Raw genomic sequence first — 16,958 nt, 5'->3', positions numbered from 1 at the left:
ACTGAAGTATTATCAGTATTGTAATAGGATTATAATATTATTTTGTAATATTCTATTTTTTAGATTACTTTGATCACATTACAGCAGTAATACAAATGAAACCATTGTACAGATTAACTCTAATGCATTAACTCTGAAGACTCACCTGCTACAGTGTACATACTGTATATACTTTTTGAGTTAATACGCAGTTCTGGCCTTTTTAAAAAGAAATCTTTTTTTTTGTTGTTTTTTTTGTCATTAGTGGTTAATTATAGCTGTTCCTTCTGTGTCATTTTTGTGTGTTTGGGAATAGGTCCCAGAAATCCCTGATGCTATTTCCAGAACCCCATGTGCGTCATTCTGTGTATTCTGCCTTGCTTGGTCCACTACAGGGGTACAGGGGAGGGCTGCAGAGCCACAGAGCTCTCCCATAAAATTTAGACATGGGTTCCAAAGCCAAAAGCCATTGCGAGGTGGGGATCACGAGTCATTGCGCTGGTCGAAACAGTCCCTTCCTTGCCTTGGCCACCTTTGAAAGAGGGGAAAGGTGGAACACAGAATAAGGTGAATGCATGAAGGAATTATTTATGCCACATCAGACATTTAACTCTCAACACAGAAAAAGGCCCATTTATTCTGGTATGTCACAGTTTCCTGCAAAAAACAGGCAAACCTCTTACCATTGTTGTTGTCTGGAACTTTATTATGATCGGCAGCGGCTTGTTTTCTGAGTCAGAAACACTTCAGAGAGTTGTATTTGTTTGGTACGCTGCTTGTTGTCCGTGGTTTTCCAGATCTTCACACTGCAGAATTGGATGCCTTATGTAAACAGTGGGATGTTTTTTTTCTCCACATGCCTTCTCTTTGAACAGTTTCAGGCTCCGGTACGTCGTGCAAGTTAAATCTAATGTAGCTGTCTAAGCACTACACTGTCTCTGCTGTCCCACACACACAGTCAGAGTTAAAAGATGGGACAGAAAAGCACATCAATACCATTCAGACCACTAGACAGATCGTACAAGCTGGTTTAATTTCTTTTACCAGCTCTTTCCGCTCTTTCTGTAATTGGGTTGTGTATTTTTGTAAGCAAAACCCAAAATGAAAGCTGCTACATTCTGCTCATTAAGGGGTGTTGTCGTGAGCTGTTTTATCACACTGGCTTGTGTAAAAAAAAATCACAAAAATGACTCCAGCGCAGAGCAGAGATGGAGGGCGCTTTCATCACCGCGAGAACACGGCAGCTCCGGTTTCATCTGTATGTTGTGTATGAAATTGTACAGATCCCATCGGGGGCTGGGAGGATCGTAGTTGTTGCTCCCCTGCAAACATACATGCGGCACCTACAGTGGTCTGCACAGTTGCTCTTAGTGTGGTTTTGGACATTGGCCACATTTATTTGTAATCTAAACAGCAGCTGCTTGTCTTTTAAACAGGAAGCTCTGTTTACTTAAACAAGGGGAGCAGAGAGCGTCGTTTGGATACACCACTCTTTTGCCTTCTAAATATTGAGTGATGTCAAAATGCTTTGGTCTACTGGTCTCATTCGTCAGTAGGTCTGTTTAATTAGTGTCTTATGAAGTAATAGTAAGTCCTCAAGAAAGTAGTCTAACAACATCTGTAGTTATTAAACAGTGCCACATTCTTTGCGCAGAGTTGTGGGTGTCTGAAACAGGGTGCCAATAATTGTTGAGGAAGCAGATTGCCCAGGACCTTTCAAGGGAGTGTCTTGACTCAAAGGACCAGCAACCAAAGCAGCAACTTCTTAGTTATATACAGTACTCTTGTTTTAAAAACTTAATTTCGAGAAAAGAAATATTACAGCCAGCTTGACCAGCAGTGTTAAAGTCCTTTATTGACCAAGCTAAGGAGTCCAGATGAAATGGCCATGTTTAGGCATGAGAACACTAAACTGATAAGATACAGTAGCTCTATCAGACCATCAGGTGGTTTGAGGCTAGACGTTTCATGCAGGGCTAAAAACGTTTTTTCTGGGATCAGTCTTTAGATCTTCTGATTAAGCTCAATACCTTTGCTTCTTCAGGAAAACAGAGGGGATCGACAGCTGCAAGTGGCACTTCTTCCTGTGTGTTTTTGAAGTAAAAGTTGTGTTTTTTTTAAAAAAGTCTTCTGTATAATGTAATGTTTCTGGGGTAATGGGTGTGATAATGGGATATACTCAGAATTTCAGACTGGCATTCGACAGAAAATTTTACAATGTCCATTTTCAGGAAAAAATTACCAAAGTTAACGTTTGGTTCTTGATGCTCCTAACTAAACAGGACTGAATCACACAGCTTTTTGCATTCTGTGCCGAGCAGTACCTTCCCTCTGGCCTTATAAAGTGTTTCCAGAGTGTGTTTGTACTCCGAGGCAGGTGGGGCTCGTGGGCACACGGATCTGGTCCTGCGATATGACAGATCAGTAGGTTGCATGGTGATGCTGTGCCCTTTAGAGAACAGTACATTCGCATAAGAAAACCTTCTGTCTCTGTGTCACAAAATCATGACCACTGAATAGCCTTTCCTCCCATTCTTGCCAGGATTCGGCCTTGTTTTATATGATCCCAAGATGTACAGTAGCTGAAATCCTCCTCTCCTCTGCCTGCAGGTCCTGGACCATTTTCAGGAAAGACTTTGCACGTGATAGCCATGGGTTACTGTAGCTGTGTTACAAGGGGGTCCCAGCCCTTGAAGCCCATGTTCTTTGATTAAATGACGTCAGTCTTGAGGGTAGATGTGCAAAAAGCTGGAAAAGATTAAAAAGCTTGCTGCTTTAAAAATGTATCCCATTTAAGCAGTCAGCAGGCTTTGATTGTACATGTTAAGCTAAGAAGGATTTGGAAAGCTGGTCCTTTTCGTCATGCATGGCATTCTGCCAGACTCGTGTGTAAGAGGAGGGAGTACTTTATATCAGGGATGCAGAAGTAATGTGGAAAAACAGGGCAGTTCCTCTGTGTTTTGGATGAGGACACACAGGTGTTTTAACACAGCAGGGTTCAAATGGTTGGCAAGTGTAAAAAAAAAAAATCCTTTCACTGCTAAGAGAGGTAAAATATAAATATTCACATCATGTCGTCTGATATTTTTATAATAACTCAGGCTCACTGATGTTTCTATTTATCTGTAGTGCTTGAATAGATAAGTTTTGTTGATAATCAGTTATTGTTCTGCACAAGGTTGTGGGAAAACAAACCTTCAATGCTTTCCTTCGTTGCTGGAGCTCGGTCCTCAAGTGCTCCTACTGTTAGATCATTACCTAAGAAAAAGAGAAAGAAAGCTGAGCAGCAGTAGTGCCAGGTTACCATGGCAACAATGCATGATGTTGTTCCCATGGCGACTGACTCCAATGTCATAGAGATTGTGATTGGGTCTGACTTGTCTACTGGCCTGTTAGATATGTGTATTTTTATTCTCCTCAGTGGTTGCTCTTTTCTCCACCTAAACGAGAAGCACAAGGCATCATAGGTTCTATTGCATTTGTGGCCTTTTAACTAAACATTGCTTTGGATAACATTTCTTTCAAACACACTGCTGAGAGAAGTAGTCTCTAGACTAAGAAAGGGGGGAAAATGATATATTTGTTTTTCTGCTCGTTATGATTACTGTCTTTCCCCTTTTTGCATTCCTTATAGTGTATGTGGGATTTCATATTTAATCCTGATGCAGCGTACCTGCTTGTTTTGAAACAGAGAGACGAAAAAATATTGACTAATTCTGCTCTTTACTCCCTAGTCCTTTTGTGAGGCAATGCAGATACTGTACATGTCTGGCAACTCATCATAGGACTTCATAATAGGTCATCCTACTAAACTGCAGAGGGACAGCAGACCATTGGAAATCCCATTTGGTGTTTGGTTGACCCTTGCATTGTGTGTTCCGAGAGCCCCCCAGTTCCTCGACTTGTCTAAATGAATTTCCGGAGGCCATTAACCCACTGGCACGTTCTTAAAGTGGTACTTAAAGTCAAAAGGTGTATGTAGAATATTTGTGGCTCATAAAGCAGCCTGTTCATTCTGCTTACTGTGTCCTTTGTTGCCTGCTGGGGTTGTAATGGACGAGCCCTGCACTGTCTGTTGAGGTTGGAGGTGGGCTCTTCCTGTCTGCAGGCCCTGTGATGACACCGTTGTTGGCCTGAGCCCCTAGGGCATGGCTGACCCCTCCACCTCTGCGCAGCCGACAGATGATTGCCATTCTTGGCTCAGCCGTTTGACTTCAGGTTAGGGCAGTGGACTGGATGGAGCCCCCCAAAAAAACTTGGCTTTTTTTTTCTTAGGTGCTTTACCTCCAAGTCAAGCTCCCTTCATACGTCCTTCGAGAGCGGTAGTAGTGCCGCACTTAGCTGGTCGTGTGCACAGAGGCCAGGAGCATCGCAAGTAAGACCCTTCTGCGGGGTCGCATTGAGAGCTGGCATTCAGTTTGTGCAGGATCTCCGTTTGTCAAACAGGCCATAACAGTGTGTTGAATTCCACTCTGAGGGACCAGTGCTCTGAGGGGTTGCCCATGTTTGGCATGAAGGTCAGGATCTAACTCCCAGGCGGGTGCCATCTTCTTGCCAGTGGTTTTTTGAACGAGGAATCATAATAATTTTATACACAAGATTTGGGAGCAAATATTTACTGCAGAAGAGTAAAGGTTATTGCCTGAGGACGTCCGAGGGTGTTCTTCCCACTACTAAGTCTCTAACCGGTTTTGTGTGCGCGGGTCTTTCTGAGTGTTGTGCAGAACCCCGCAGAGAGCCGTGTCTCTGGAGCCAGCTTGTTGACATCTGGATCTGTTCATGGCTACTTTGGTTTCCCACGGGGACAACTGTGTCTGGTGTTCATTTTGCAGTTTTCAGGCCAGCATCCTCAGATTACAGACCAGGCTGGAGAATGTGTTGTGTGTGTGTGTGTGTCGGCCTGTTTATTTATTTATTTTCGTTTCGAGCTGGCATGACGTCGGGTGTAGGGACTGCTAGAGACGATTGGGATCGAATGTCCGTTGTGACGCAGGGCGGTGCAGCAGGCATTAGGTCAGGGCACCTTGGAGGAAACTTTCTTTGTATTTTGCTACATCATTTCATACCAAATTCATTCATATTCCTTGCCGTCTGTGTTCACCTGCTACAGTTAATCTGTGAATAACTAACTAGTTTGAAATTCCAATTTTAAATATTTGAAAGACAAATAATGTTGTAATTTTTTTCTTTATATTGCAGTTTTGCACTTGGGAGAATAAGTGAAATGTTTCAGATTGAGTATACTGGAGTCTTATATCCAGACGTTGAAACAGTGCAGTTGTACTGTCCTCAATACGGAGATCAAAGTCATTGGGGTGGTTTATAGATGTAAGCAAATATTTTGCAGTCACATGTAGCTGCCTTACCTTGACTTTGGGATCAGAGCTTTTCAGTAAGTGGTTCAGGAGCAAGCACAGCTTGGACATTGTAAGCATTCTTAAAGAAGAATAGGCAGGAGGCAGTTACATAGTTTATCTTATTGTGTGATAGAATCACTTTCTCAGTAGGTTTTGACGGGTTCCAGCTGGGGCTTCTGTTAGTGTGTGATAGGACTGAAGTCACTGAATTTCTACCAGAGAGATGGGCCAGTCAATCTGTTCCAAACTCTTATTAACCTGGCTCAAGTTGAATGATATGCAAACTGTTTTCATTGTACCACTTATTAAAAGGAGACTCATCACAGGCCCTCAGAAAGAAGTCTCATCGAATGTGGTTTGTTCATTGTCTAACCCATTCTTCCAGTCTACATTTATGTTCCTTTTTTCAGAGGCAAAAACCCTTCCATTATTTCCTCCCTTAGGCTGAATATTACTTCAGGAACATGACAGACGCATGTTTGAAAGCTAGGTTACAATGTATGTGATCCTCTTAATAAGTTCTTAATTTTTAACATGACCATTAAACAAGAAGCATTGTTTATAATTTTGTTCCAAGCTTTTTGTATTGTATCATTAAGAGGTCTGAATGTCAGTTGTTTTTAAATAGTTGCTTTTTTATAACTTTGCTTTGGGATAATTTGTGATTTTTATTCATCAGTCTTCATAAACAGTAGGATTCATCAGTCTTCATAAACATAGTTTATAAAAAAGGTAGCATGGGCACATTGAAAGAACTGAAGAATTAGCTAAGATTTGTTCTTACAAGATAGAGCATATTACGGTTATCTGTTCCGTTTTCCATTTTATATGCTGTGGCTTCTTGAGAACTTGGTATCTCTCTCCAGAAGCATGATAAAGACACTTTCAGTTGAGCTTTTTAGCTTTTTTAATGGATGAATGGATGAATGGCTGCAAAACACCACGTCTTAAGTCCCATTGGTGAATGCTAGAGCAATTATTATTTTCCACAGTCCTCGTCCCAACATAATTCATCATCTTGGAGTTCACTGTCCTTGCGTGATTTTGCATTAAAAAGTTTTAAAAAAACATAAACAAAATGTGTTTATTTGGCTCACAAATTCTTAGTTTCATTATTGTTTGGTTTTGCAAGAGAACAGCTCTTATTGAAGTCAGTACCCAGTTGCTAGATAGTTTTAGAGTAAACTCACATGGCGGTATTATGTGGAATAAACATGATTTTAAATACAATACATTGCTTTTCAGCTTAATCAGTGGGTTTTGTGACAACCCGGTAGGAAATAAAACCTACAATGGATCAAACTGCTGTGCAACTGGGACTCTGGTTGGCTTCTGTGTTATAGGCTGTGCATGTTTTTGAGTAGTTCAGACACTGAAATAAAGGTAGGTGCTGCTCTTCTCACAGATGTGGCCGGTAATTTGATGTTCTCATCCAATTGATGGGCAGTTTTCTTGCCTCCAACAGAAGCTAAGCCCTCTTTATCTAGAATGTATTGAAGTCGATCCGGGAAAGTGGTGGCCCTGGGGCAGCTTGCTTTTTCTGGCCAGCTGGGCGGCTCATCGAAGCCGTGTTTGACAAAGAACTTTGACAGAGGGGTGCCAGTCAGTTTTCCAAACCACGGAAAGGTTTTGTAGCTTGTCGAACGATGGTGAAGGCGCGAAATCCCTTCCAGGCTTCCTGGTGTGTTCTCCAGTCAAAGAGCAGCCTGCGGCCTACGTTATTCCACACAGTAAGAAACTTGTGTGCCTTCTGGACCAGCTGACCGCTGAACGGCCTCTTGCTCAAGTCACAATCCTGCACAGTCAAAACAAGCCTTTATCACTTAAGTAAATGGGAGACGTTAACAAAAACTACATTTCCTTGCTTGTTAAATATTTGATGAGCACCGCATATGGTGTAAGCTAAGCCCACTGTGATTTGTGTGAGCACAGTTATAGGCTGCTTAGCATTCAAAAGATTCTTGAGGCAAAAGTGCATGAGACCTATTTGCTGCCCATGCATTCTTTTGGAAGCACATGTTTGGAAAATGCAATACACTGTGACATCAGGTAAGAAATAAGCATCGTTTCTTTCCACTTGTTAACTTCCCTGTGCTGCATATCGGTGGTAGAACTATTAAGTATTGACACGACTGATTTTTCTCTTAAGCATTCAACATGCGCTGTATTGCTTTGCTTCCCTGTTTGTAGTTTCTCATGAGTTAATAGTAAAATTGCTTAATTCAGCTGTTTCAGTGGAAATTCCACATTAATGAATGACATGTAGCACCATGTTGTGGGCTGGTGTTTCTGCATAGCGATGGGGATGACAGGGTGAATTTATAGCCTGAATGTGTCTAGTGAAATTCTCACATCTGTAACAGTGTGCTGTGATTTACAGGCAGACCCATCATAGAGCCTGACTGGCTGTGTGTACGAGAGCAGCTCAGTGAGTCTTTGATGTATCGGTGTGGCACGTGCAGGCCAGATCACATGACCCAGCTCCTTCCTGCCTCAGTGCATCTTGGAGGAGCTGCCATTACAGCTCTCTGGGATCTCAAATACTTCCCCGAGCTGGTCCGAATTTGGGATTTTAGTGCGTGTGCTATTTTTTCACTTAGTCAGACCTGATTTTTAATTCGTTTTTTTCACATACCCCAGCTCGCTCTCCATGAGACACACAGACACACGGACAGGGAGAGAAGCTGGGAAACGAGATTTTTCTGCTCTGCTAGCATCTCATGTAAGGCATTTCCGTTTTCCCCTTTGGAATAAAGCAGCATTTCGTACACCAGCCCACAGAGTCTGGACCCTACTGGACCAGCCAAGCAGGGGACCTGGGAAGCACTTGTTTAAGAAACAAAATCTACAGAACCAGCCGAGGGCTTGTGACTCCTGAGGGCAAGCGTGAGGTTGCAGCATGGTCTCCCTGCACACAGGCCGCTCTCCCTGTGTACACAACGCTCCTCTGTCTCCTGGCAACTAGAGCTGGTTAACGACAACACCTGTTCAGGCCTCCCCCCCAGCCCCCCAGCCAACCAGGTTGACTGCAGTTCAGCGTGCCAGTCTCCCAAGTCTCCAGCAAAACGCCACTTACTTCCAAAGGGGGGAATATCCCTGCTGGCGTGGTCTCCGTTGGTGTCGGAAATGCTGTTTTTAAGTGTTTTGTATTGGAAGTTGTGTTCAAAACATGCTGTATACGTTGCCTTCCTCCTGTAATTGGCAGTAATGGAAGTCTGTCTTTGAACAATTCTGTGTTGCGTATATTATTTTCAGAGGATGACATGGTGGCGCAGTCGGTAGCTTTTCTGCCTCGCAGCAGATGGGCTCTGGGTTCACTTCGGTGTGGATTTTGAAAGATCTCCCCTTGTTGGCTGGGATTTCTCCCAGGTGCTCCGGTTTCCTCCCACAGTCCAAAGACGTGTTGGCAGGTGAATGTGCTTCTGGGAAAACTGGCCCTGTTGTGAGTGTGTTGTGTCTGGGTGTGCCCTGCGATGGACTGGTGTTCCATCCGAGCTGTACCATTAATTGCATCCTTGCGTCTGTTGCTTGCTGGAATAGGCTACAGTTAGAAGATGGATGGATGGTACGATATATTTTTTTCTGTGAGGACCTCTCCAAGATTCACCTTGCTCCTGCGAACACCCTGATCTCGTCCTGTCGTCGTGGTCTTATTCTTGAAATTTGGCTTGGACCAATGATACAGCAAGATACTGTCAGAACATTTTAGTTCTGTGTTCTTTCAATATAGTGCCGTAAATTTTGCTTGCATTTTGTTTTCTTGTCCTTCATTTTTTGCTCATCTTTGAGTGTATACTTTTTATTTTTAGGCACTTTACTGCCAAGATAGCAGTGTCAGGTTCTCTGTGGTGAAAAGGATTTTGGAGTGTTTGAATACTCACTGGAGAATTTTAAATCTGACTGAAATAAGATGAATCCAGTGCAGTGTTTTAAGAAGGTCCTCAAAATTATACCTCCATTTTTTTTTCTGCAAGAAAATCGGAAAACAAAGGGAAGGCAAACAAAAAAAATAACCGAAAACCATCCTGTGCCAGAAATTTTTACGACAGCAGCCTTTTCTGGACTTATTTCTGGTTCTGAATTATTTTTAGTATTGGATGCTGTGATGAGAGGCAGTAATTACAAAGAACAATACTAATTTTAATATAATGACCCAGATTTTTGCTCAGTGCTAAACCACGTGCACACATGCATCTATTGTACATATATTTTACTTGCATACATGTGTAATGAGCAGCTGTATGCTAATGACTCCCATCGCATATTTTGTTAATTATGGTAGCAAAGCTGGATAACTGACCTCATAGCCGTTTTCTCTGGCACTGCTCTGGACAATTCTAAACCGTATCCTGTGTCAGACTGGAGCCTCAAGAATGCCACTACATTCCTGTGTAAAAATCAAGAGAGCACTCCCACAGTCGGGGGATGTGTGCTACCCTTGTGTTGGCATGTGATTGTTGTTCTAATCTCTCTATTCCGCCAGGCTGAATTTCTTTTCACAGCGCTTCGGAAACTGCCGGAAAACGGCTTATCGCCCCCAGATTCCTGTCCCAGAATGTCAATTTGTCAAATGTCAGGTTTGCCAGTTCTTGTCTGCTGGCTGAACTAGAAAAAAGGCCTTTCTCGGCAAACAAGCTGACAAGAGCCATAGCTCAAGAAACCCAGTTATTGTGTATGCCTGATTATCTAAGAAAAATGTTGTTACAGTTTTACTGTCACAGTTTTCACTACATATCCCTAAATACAGGGCTACAACTTTGATCCAGTATTGTTTTCCTGTCGGTTTTTGGCTGTCCCAAATAATCAGTAGCCCCTGTTATGAGAATCCTTAAAAATCTTGTGTTTTTGACATTAGACTGAAGAATTGGTGATGCACCTCACAGGCCTCGCTAAATGTTGGAAGTGAAACAATGTTCAAGACAACTTCCTCTTCATTATCTGCGACATTTAGAGGAAACTGGGCTACTACTATCTGTAGTCCTCTGACCAGAGATTAGGGTGAAAAGAACAAACAGTATTGTCCTTGTCTCCATTTCCCTTTCTATAGCACAAATTGTATTGCTTCAGTGCTACCTTAGTGTCTGGGACAGTAAAATGATGACGCATTCATATGTCATTATTTCAAGCACAGCTTGAAGTCCAAAACCTTTATCCCTTAATTAATTTAACTGAGTTGAATTTTTCAAGTCTGAACTGATAGGTGACATGAGTTACTTTGGAATCTACCTGGGAATCAGCCCAGGCCCTCAAGAGATTTGTCAGAGGTGGAAAAGAAGTCAGCACACATTCAGAAGATGGGTCTTCTGGTGAATTGTTAAAGGAAAAGTGTTGCATACTGTTAAAAAAGTACAAGAAACAAGAAAAGATAACCCAACATGTTCTGAGAAGAGCTTCTGCTCTGTCTTAGGAGAATTATTGCATATTATATGAGCGTTATTATAGGAGCATTCAAGAGTAAAAGTAGGAAGTCAATGTGGCTTTAAATAGATATAACTCTCTGTTATCAATCTGCTTCAGTTGGAAATTTCTTTATCTGTACTGCCTTGTAGGTTGCTCTCATATCTTCAGCTGATAATTCTGCATATAGGCCACGTGATGTCTTTGTGATGTAACCCGTTCCTGAATAAGAATAACTTGTCTCTAAGAATCAGTCCTGTTCCATTGTAACAGTGACACTCCAGGAGCATGGAACCCATTTTCAAATGAATCGTAAAATACCATTTTCATTAGGAGAGGCCTCTGACCTTTGTAGCCGCAGTGCAAGAGCACTAAAACTAAATGGATCTTTTAAAAGAGCATTTACGATAACATGCAGGGTTTTTATTGTCAGAGCGCCATGTTTCAGTAAATGTATTGAAATAATGAAGGTGAGCAGTTATAGTCTTGATGTTCAAATACATTTCCTTTCTCAGAACTCCTCCTCTTGTGCAGTTTTCCCCCTGCTATGGGATGGCCCAAATGGTTTAAACATGCCTGGCAGTGATTGTAAAAAAGAGTGTGCAGCAACAGCCTAACTGAAATAGAGCTCATTCTCCTCAGTCGTCTTGTCACACTTTCTGATTGCCATAGTAACACAACGGCAAACGATAACGTTGTTGGGTTAGTGTTCATGAACAGATGTAGGAAAATGGAAGAACGTTTTGAGGGGCAGTATTTCTGATTAAAAACATTGTATTGCAACAAAACCTAAAAAGGGTTTGAGCCCAGCTTTAGCATACGATATGTGGACAATTAGGTGAAGGTATCCAGCCTCTGTATCGGGGTTTCTCTTTGGCGTAGTTTCAAACGTCTCGATTTAATATCAGATGAAGCAACACAGCAGCAAGCACAAAATGGAGCTGGGTCAAACACAGCAGTATCTGGGTTGCATGGATCTTGTGCTTTATGCAGGGTCTTGAGCAGAGAGATTATAAGAAGCCACTAATGGGCATAGAGATATTTGAGCCATGGAGGTAAATGCATTCTGGGAAGCATGGACAATCCCATTTCTCTTTGGGTGGGCTTGCTGTAGCTATCAAGGGATAGTGTATATACATATAAAGTTTGTCTTATTCTACGTTGTTCAGGGATGGAAAGGGAAAGTAGGGTTCAAATCATGCCTGATGCTCATGCTGTTTGTATACACCGATACCACGAACACAAAGTACAAATGGCTAAAGGGTTAGGTGTGGAGGTGACCTCGCCAAGACCAGTCATGGTGCAAAAGGAACAGAGGGCTTTTTATGTGGTTTTTTTTATTGTATATTGTTTCAGTAGGCTTTTACCAGCGGTTGTTTCCTTTCTGGAGTGTGTCAAGTGGCTGTGTTTCTGTGGGTGTTTCCCGCGGCCTGCTCTCGTTGTCTTTGCCCTCTCGCTGCGAGTTGTGCGCATTGTGCTGGGGAGAGGGCAGCTGTGGTGTCTGTCTTGTCCTGGTGGAATGGCACGGCTGGCATGCCTGTTGGATCGCAGGCCCCTAGAAAACACAAGGCCAAACCCCGAGCTTTACAAGAGGAGCCGAGAATAGCCCGTCAGGTGCTGAATGCTTGTCACCCTGCGGCGTTGCGGAGTGGGAGAAGCAGGGAGTTTTACTTGAAACGATAAGACAGAATTACCGTTTCCTGTATATCAGGATGACGCCAGCCTTTCACACAAGGGCTATCCGAATTCTACCTTGCATTGTTTCTGCAATGGCTGTGCATCACAATTATTTTCACTGTGACAAATAGTGATTGCCCCCCCCCACCCCACCCCACCCCAGTATTTTTCCCGGTTTGTTTTCAGGAAATGATGGCAGATAGTCCTTCTGGGATTTAAATCAATCCAGCTGGGGTGGCTTTACTTTCTGTCCAGCGCTTTTCGACAGTTTTTCCATGTACTGTAGAGATTTTCCTCCAAAAAAAACATCCCCGCTGGTCATCAAGCTTAACTTGGCCAGTCATGTACATCTGACCCTCCTCTCTCCTTTCTTTTTGGGATCAGTGTGGCACAGCAATTGGTTTTAAAAAAAAATAGTTACTGTTAAAAAGTCACTGGGGAGCTTGTCTGCCGGATCATACTGCATATCCCAACAGAGTACTCAAATATGCATTGTATATTTTCACTCTGAGTGAGTGTTATTTTAACATTCATCATACGAAAACGGGCGATGATGTGTACGATGGCTAAATACCAGTCATTTAAAAATAAATGTTCGTTCTCTAGTAAAACTGAGCAATTTATATTTCGAAGCATCCAAAGTCAACAGTGTCTGGTTTAAGCTTTGTTTAGTGCTGTTCACAGTACTTTCTTCATGTTAGGTTAAACCCAAAGGTAGGTCTTTGTGCCAGAGAGCTCTGTCGACCATGTGCGGAGGAGAATTGCCTAAGCGGTATTGTGTATCCTTCTAATTTAAAAGCAGTCAGGTCTGTTAATTAATGAAATTTTACAGCTCTTCATTTGATGTACTATGAATTGATAGAATGCTCATTTTCTGTGTCTGTCTTTACTCTTAAAGGAGTGATTTATGTCCAAGTTGTTGAAGCTAATATGCTGATTTTTTCAAGAAATGGCTGGGTGAATTTTTCCTTGGGTTAATTACCTGCAAGCCATCACTGTCTTATGGAACTTCAGGTCTTTTTTTATTGTTAACCATGTTCTCTAAAGTTTGATGATAGGAGAATGAACACGGTCACAAAACCGAGAGGTGGAATGAAGTGGTACCCGTGGGCTTTGCTGAAAACAGACTTTGATATGTCTTTTTTTTAGTTGGATCCAATAGGTAAAAGAATGTTTTGTTAAATAAAAAGGTACACTTGAGAAGTGACTTTGGACTATGTAAATAGGAGCTTTGGACGATGTAAACAGGGCGTTTTTAAAGGCCAGGTCCTCTAAAGGTGTTTGTCCCTGAAGTGTGGTCTCTTTCTGCCTTCCTCAACAACAGAAGGCAGGGTGAAAAGGAAAAAGCTGTGAGGAGAGTTCCTGGGTTTCGGCTTTCCCTGCCCATTGAAGTCTTTGAGTGTTTACAAAGGTCTCCGCTCCGATTTAAGATTTATGGCATTCGGAACGCAACAAGCAGTGCAGGAGAGAAGTACAAAGGCCCCTCTGTTCCCAGTCCTGCAGAGTGCTATTGTTACCGAGCAATGAAGACAAATAGGCTGGTTGGTCTTGAGAGATTCTAGGAATGCAGAGAAATGAAGAACACAGCTCGAGTGCGTTGCATGTTTTGAACACTGCATGCAAATTGGATAAGATCTTGACTAGTGCTCCTCGGACGTGAGGCATTAATGGCAGGCTTGCCTTTCAGATGCTTTTTGGAGTACATCGTGTCTGTCGCCAGATTTGGATGCCGGGTTAAGGAGCCAGTGCAGCGTTTCCGATTTTCACTTTTTCTTCTCTTCCAGTTAGATCACGCTGACATCAGCTGGGCAGAGCCCTGTCCCGCAGATTTTGGGAGCTTCTCGGAATAAAAGTCAGATCTGCAGTTTGCTTCCCTGTGTAGGGCTCTGGCTTAGAGTAGAAATGTTGTTCCTCGTTCAGAAACCTGTGTAAACCAGTTTAGACTGTCTGTAAGTCCAAATAAACTTCAGAATTGACAGTTTGTTAGCTTCCCATAATTAAAAAAATAATGCAAATGTCCTATAAAATAATGTCAGAACTGCAGAATTCAATTGAAATAAAATTAGGTGTCTGGTTCCCTGTAGTTGAAATCAATTTTTGCAGTTGTCAGTTTTGCAGTGCCTTTTTGATATGCCACTCTAAGGGGTAAAAAACATGCTGTACCTTGTTCAAAATACATTGGAAGAACAGTTCAGTGCGTTTCCCTGGTAATTGATTAGAGACATAAAGGCATGCCGGCTGGAAAGAAAGAAGAAAAGATAAACAAGATCCTTGAATAAAGGTACAGCATAGCAATGTCTCTGAAAGATCTGTCGCCCCATTCATCTGCCTAGTAGCTTTCTGAGGTCTGCTTTTCATGAAATCAGAGCTTGTCTCTTTAGTGGCCCCATGCCATTTTTTCTGCTTTTGATTATGATGGTTGAGGTCACAAACGAAAGAAGAAAGCCTTCCCAGTCCCGGTCCGTTATCTGTTTATCGAGAGAGAGATCTTCTGTTGCTGCACTGTAAAAGACAAGCCCCGGCAGGGGCACGTTTACCTTTATTGAAACTTCCACAGTGACCTCGGCCATTGAATCCTCGCCAGGGTTTTGATCCAAGTCCCAGCGCCCGTCTGCAGCAGTTCCAAGCATGAACTTACGTCATCGGCCCTGGTTTAGGCTTGCAGTTGTCAACCCCAGCAATCTAGGCGGAGAACTGTGGGATATGTTAGGCTTTCTAACAAACGGCCTGGTCAGAATGGTGTTTCTTTATGAAAAGGAGAGCCTTATAATTGTGTTAAACCACAGGCTTCCTAGTGTCGGCATGCTGAGCTGTTGTGGCACTAGCCCGTAACTTAGAATGAATCTGTCTTAATGCTGATGAGAGGCTTGCAAGGTTTTGTATCTAAAAGAAATCAAAGACTTTTGAAACATTTGAAACAAATTGACTTGTTTCTTCATGTACTTTCTCATATATGCAGTGTCTATTTTTGGAATCCAGATTCATTACTGCCAATGGATTCATACTTGGAAATTTTATAATGTACCTTTTAAATTTAACAAAATTTCAACCAATACTAGAATATTGAATGTATCCTATGGGATTTGTAATTGACTTTTGGAGCCATCTGGTGGTCTGTTGGCACCATAGCTATGCTCAGCTGTAACTAAGATACATTTACAAGTTGAAAAGAGGAAGAAAATGGTTCTTTCAGATCAGGGATGTAGTTGCAGTTATGTATTGTGCCCTGGGATTCAAAGCCCTTCATGTAAAAGAGGGGACCCACTTCATCAACCTCAGCCAAGCCCTAATTCCCAGTGCAACAGTCCGTTCCAGTTTTCTGTTGGGTACACTGGGTCTTTGTGGTTGTAGTGTCAGTATTGTTGTGCATTGAAATGTTCGTCTGGCCAATCAAATATGTTTTGCAAAATAATGACAGTAAAATTATTTTTAGCTAAAAAAATCACTTGCTGTAGTTATTGGTCAGGTAATAAGTAATTCTATTATTTGTGCAATAGTACATTAGTGCTGCTTCTAAGTACACTATGTTATTTTTTTATCTTTTTTAGTAGATAATAGTTTAATTTTCCAGACAGCTTTCCAACTGTGGGAGAAGCGGGCCCATCATATTTCCGACTCTGCATTTATTTTGAGCAAAACTGCAGGGATGTGCATTTTATTAAAAGTTAAATAAGTGTCCGTTTTGTTAAAGCTTGTGATTTGTGAGGTGCTGCAGGAAAAAAAAACGGGATGAGATTTATCTGCCTTTCCTGTTCCCAGGAAAGCTCTCCTGTACGGAAAATGACAAGTTAGCTAAACTGTTGGCCTTCTCAGTTCTGAGGGAACCATCGCTGGTAACCATGGCGATGCGTTCCCTATCATTGCACACGAATGAGTCGAGCTGAAACCGACTTTGCCTGAACCCTGCTGCGCCAAGAGCTTCTCTGAATCGCCTGATATCTTTTTTTCTTCCTCTCTTTCGCAGCCAACTGGTTACATGGAAGCGGCCATCTCCTACAGCACTATTGAGGACGTGCAACTTCTCTCCTGGGAAAACGCACCCAAATACTGTTTACAACTTACATTCCCAGCAGGCACTGTTCTCCTGCAGGTAGGTGCCCACAGTGTGCTTTCTCTCTGTTTTGAAATAAAAAAAAAACCTTCTGTTACTCATGTTGCCTCCAAATCTAGATTCATGACAGTGTGGCTCCATGTAAGCGTTTGTTCTTTCCAAGAGAGCCTGCTCTGGTCACGTCTCTTACTCCCCCACCCGAGATCCCCCCTGCCAGCACTGCCCACTCACTTCATGGCCTACTTTCTCACACTGAAAGCCATCCCAGACTGCTGGGAAAGTCAGCACGTGCTGATTTGTCATTTCCTAAGGCCCAGTTCGAAACAGTCCCCCTCTCTGTGTCCTCACACTGCATTTGAGAGAGTCGGTCACTGTCTGGTTTGGTGAAGGTTTTTGCTGCATTAAAAATCTTTCCGTTGGTATATATTTGTTGTGCTTCCAAGTGCGTAGCAGCAAAGCACTGTGGTGGCAACAACAGGGACTGGGAAGGGGTGTCC

At 42.5% G+C, this 16,958-nt stretch overlaps 1 protein-coding gene across 2 annotated transcripts in view; it reads left to right on the top strand.

Moving 5' to 3' along the window:
* Positions 1-16,958, top strand: part of cmip (c-Maf inducing protein) — a 76,134-nt gene that overhangs the window by 31,954 nt on the left and 27,222 nt on the right. For both annotated transcript variants that reach the window (XM_015368030.2, XM_006641169.3), the window contains exon 2: positions 16,375-16,500. In XM_015368030.2, coding sequence (XP_015223516.1) covers positions 16,375-16,500 — 126 coding nt within the window. The remainder of the gene's footprint in view (positions 1-16,374; positions 16,501-16,958) is intronic.

The sequence above is a fragment of the Lepisosteus oculatus genome, chromosome 20 (genome assembly GCF_040954835.1).
Source record: "Lepisosteus oculatus isolate fLepOcu1 chromosome 20, fLepOcu1.hap2, whole genome shotgun sequence".
In the NCBI taxonomy this organism is placed as follows: domain Eukaryota; kingdom Metazoa; phylum Chordata; class Actinopteri; order Semionotiformes; family Lepisosteidae; genus Lepisosteus; species Lepisosteus oculatus.
The sequence above is the reverse complement of the archived record's forward strand: the minus strand, read 5'-3'. Positions and strand labels throughout refer to the sequence as shown.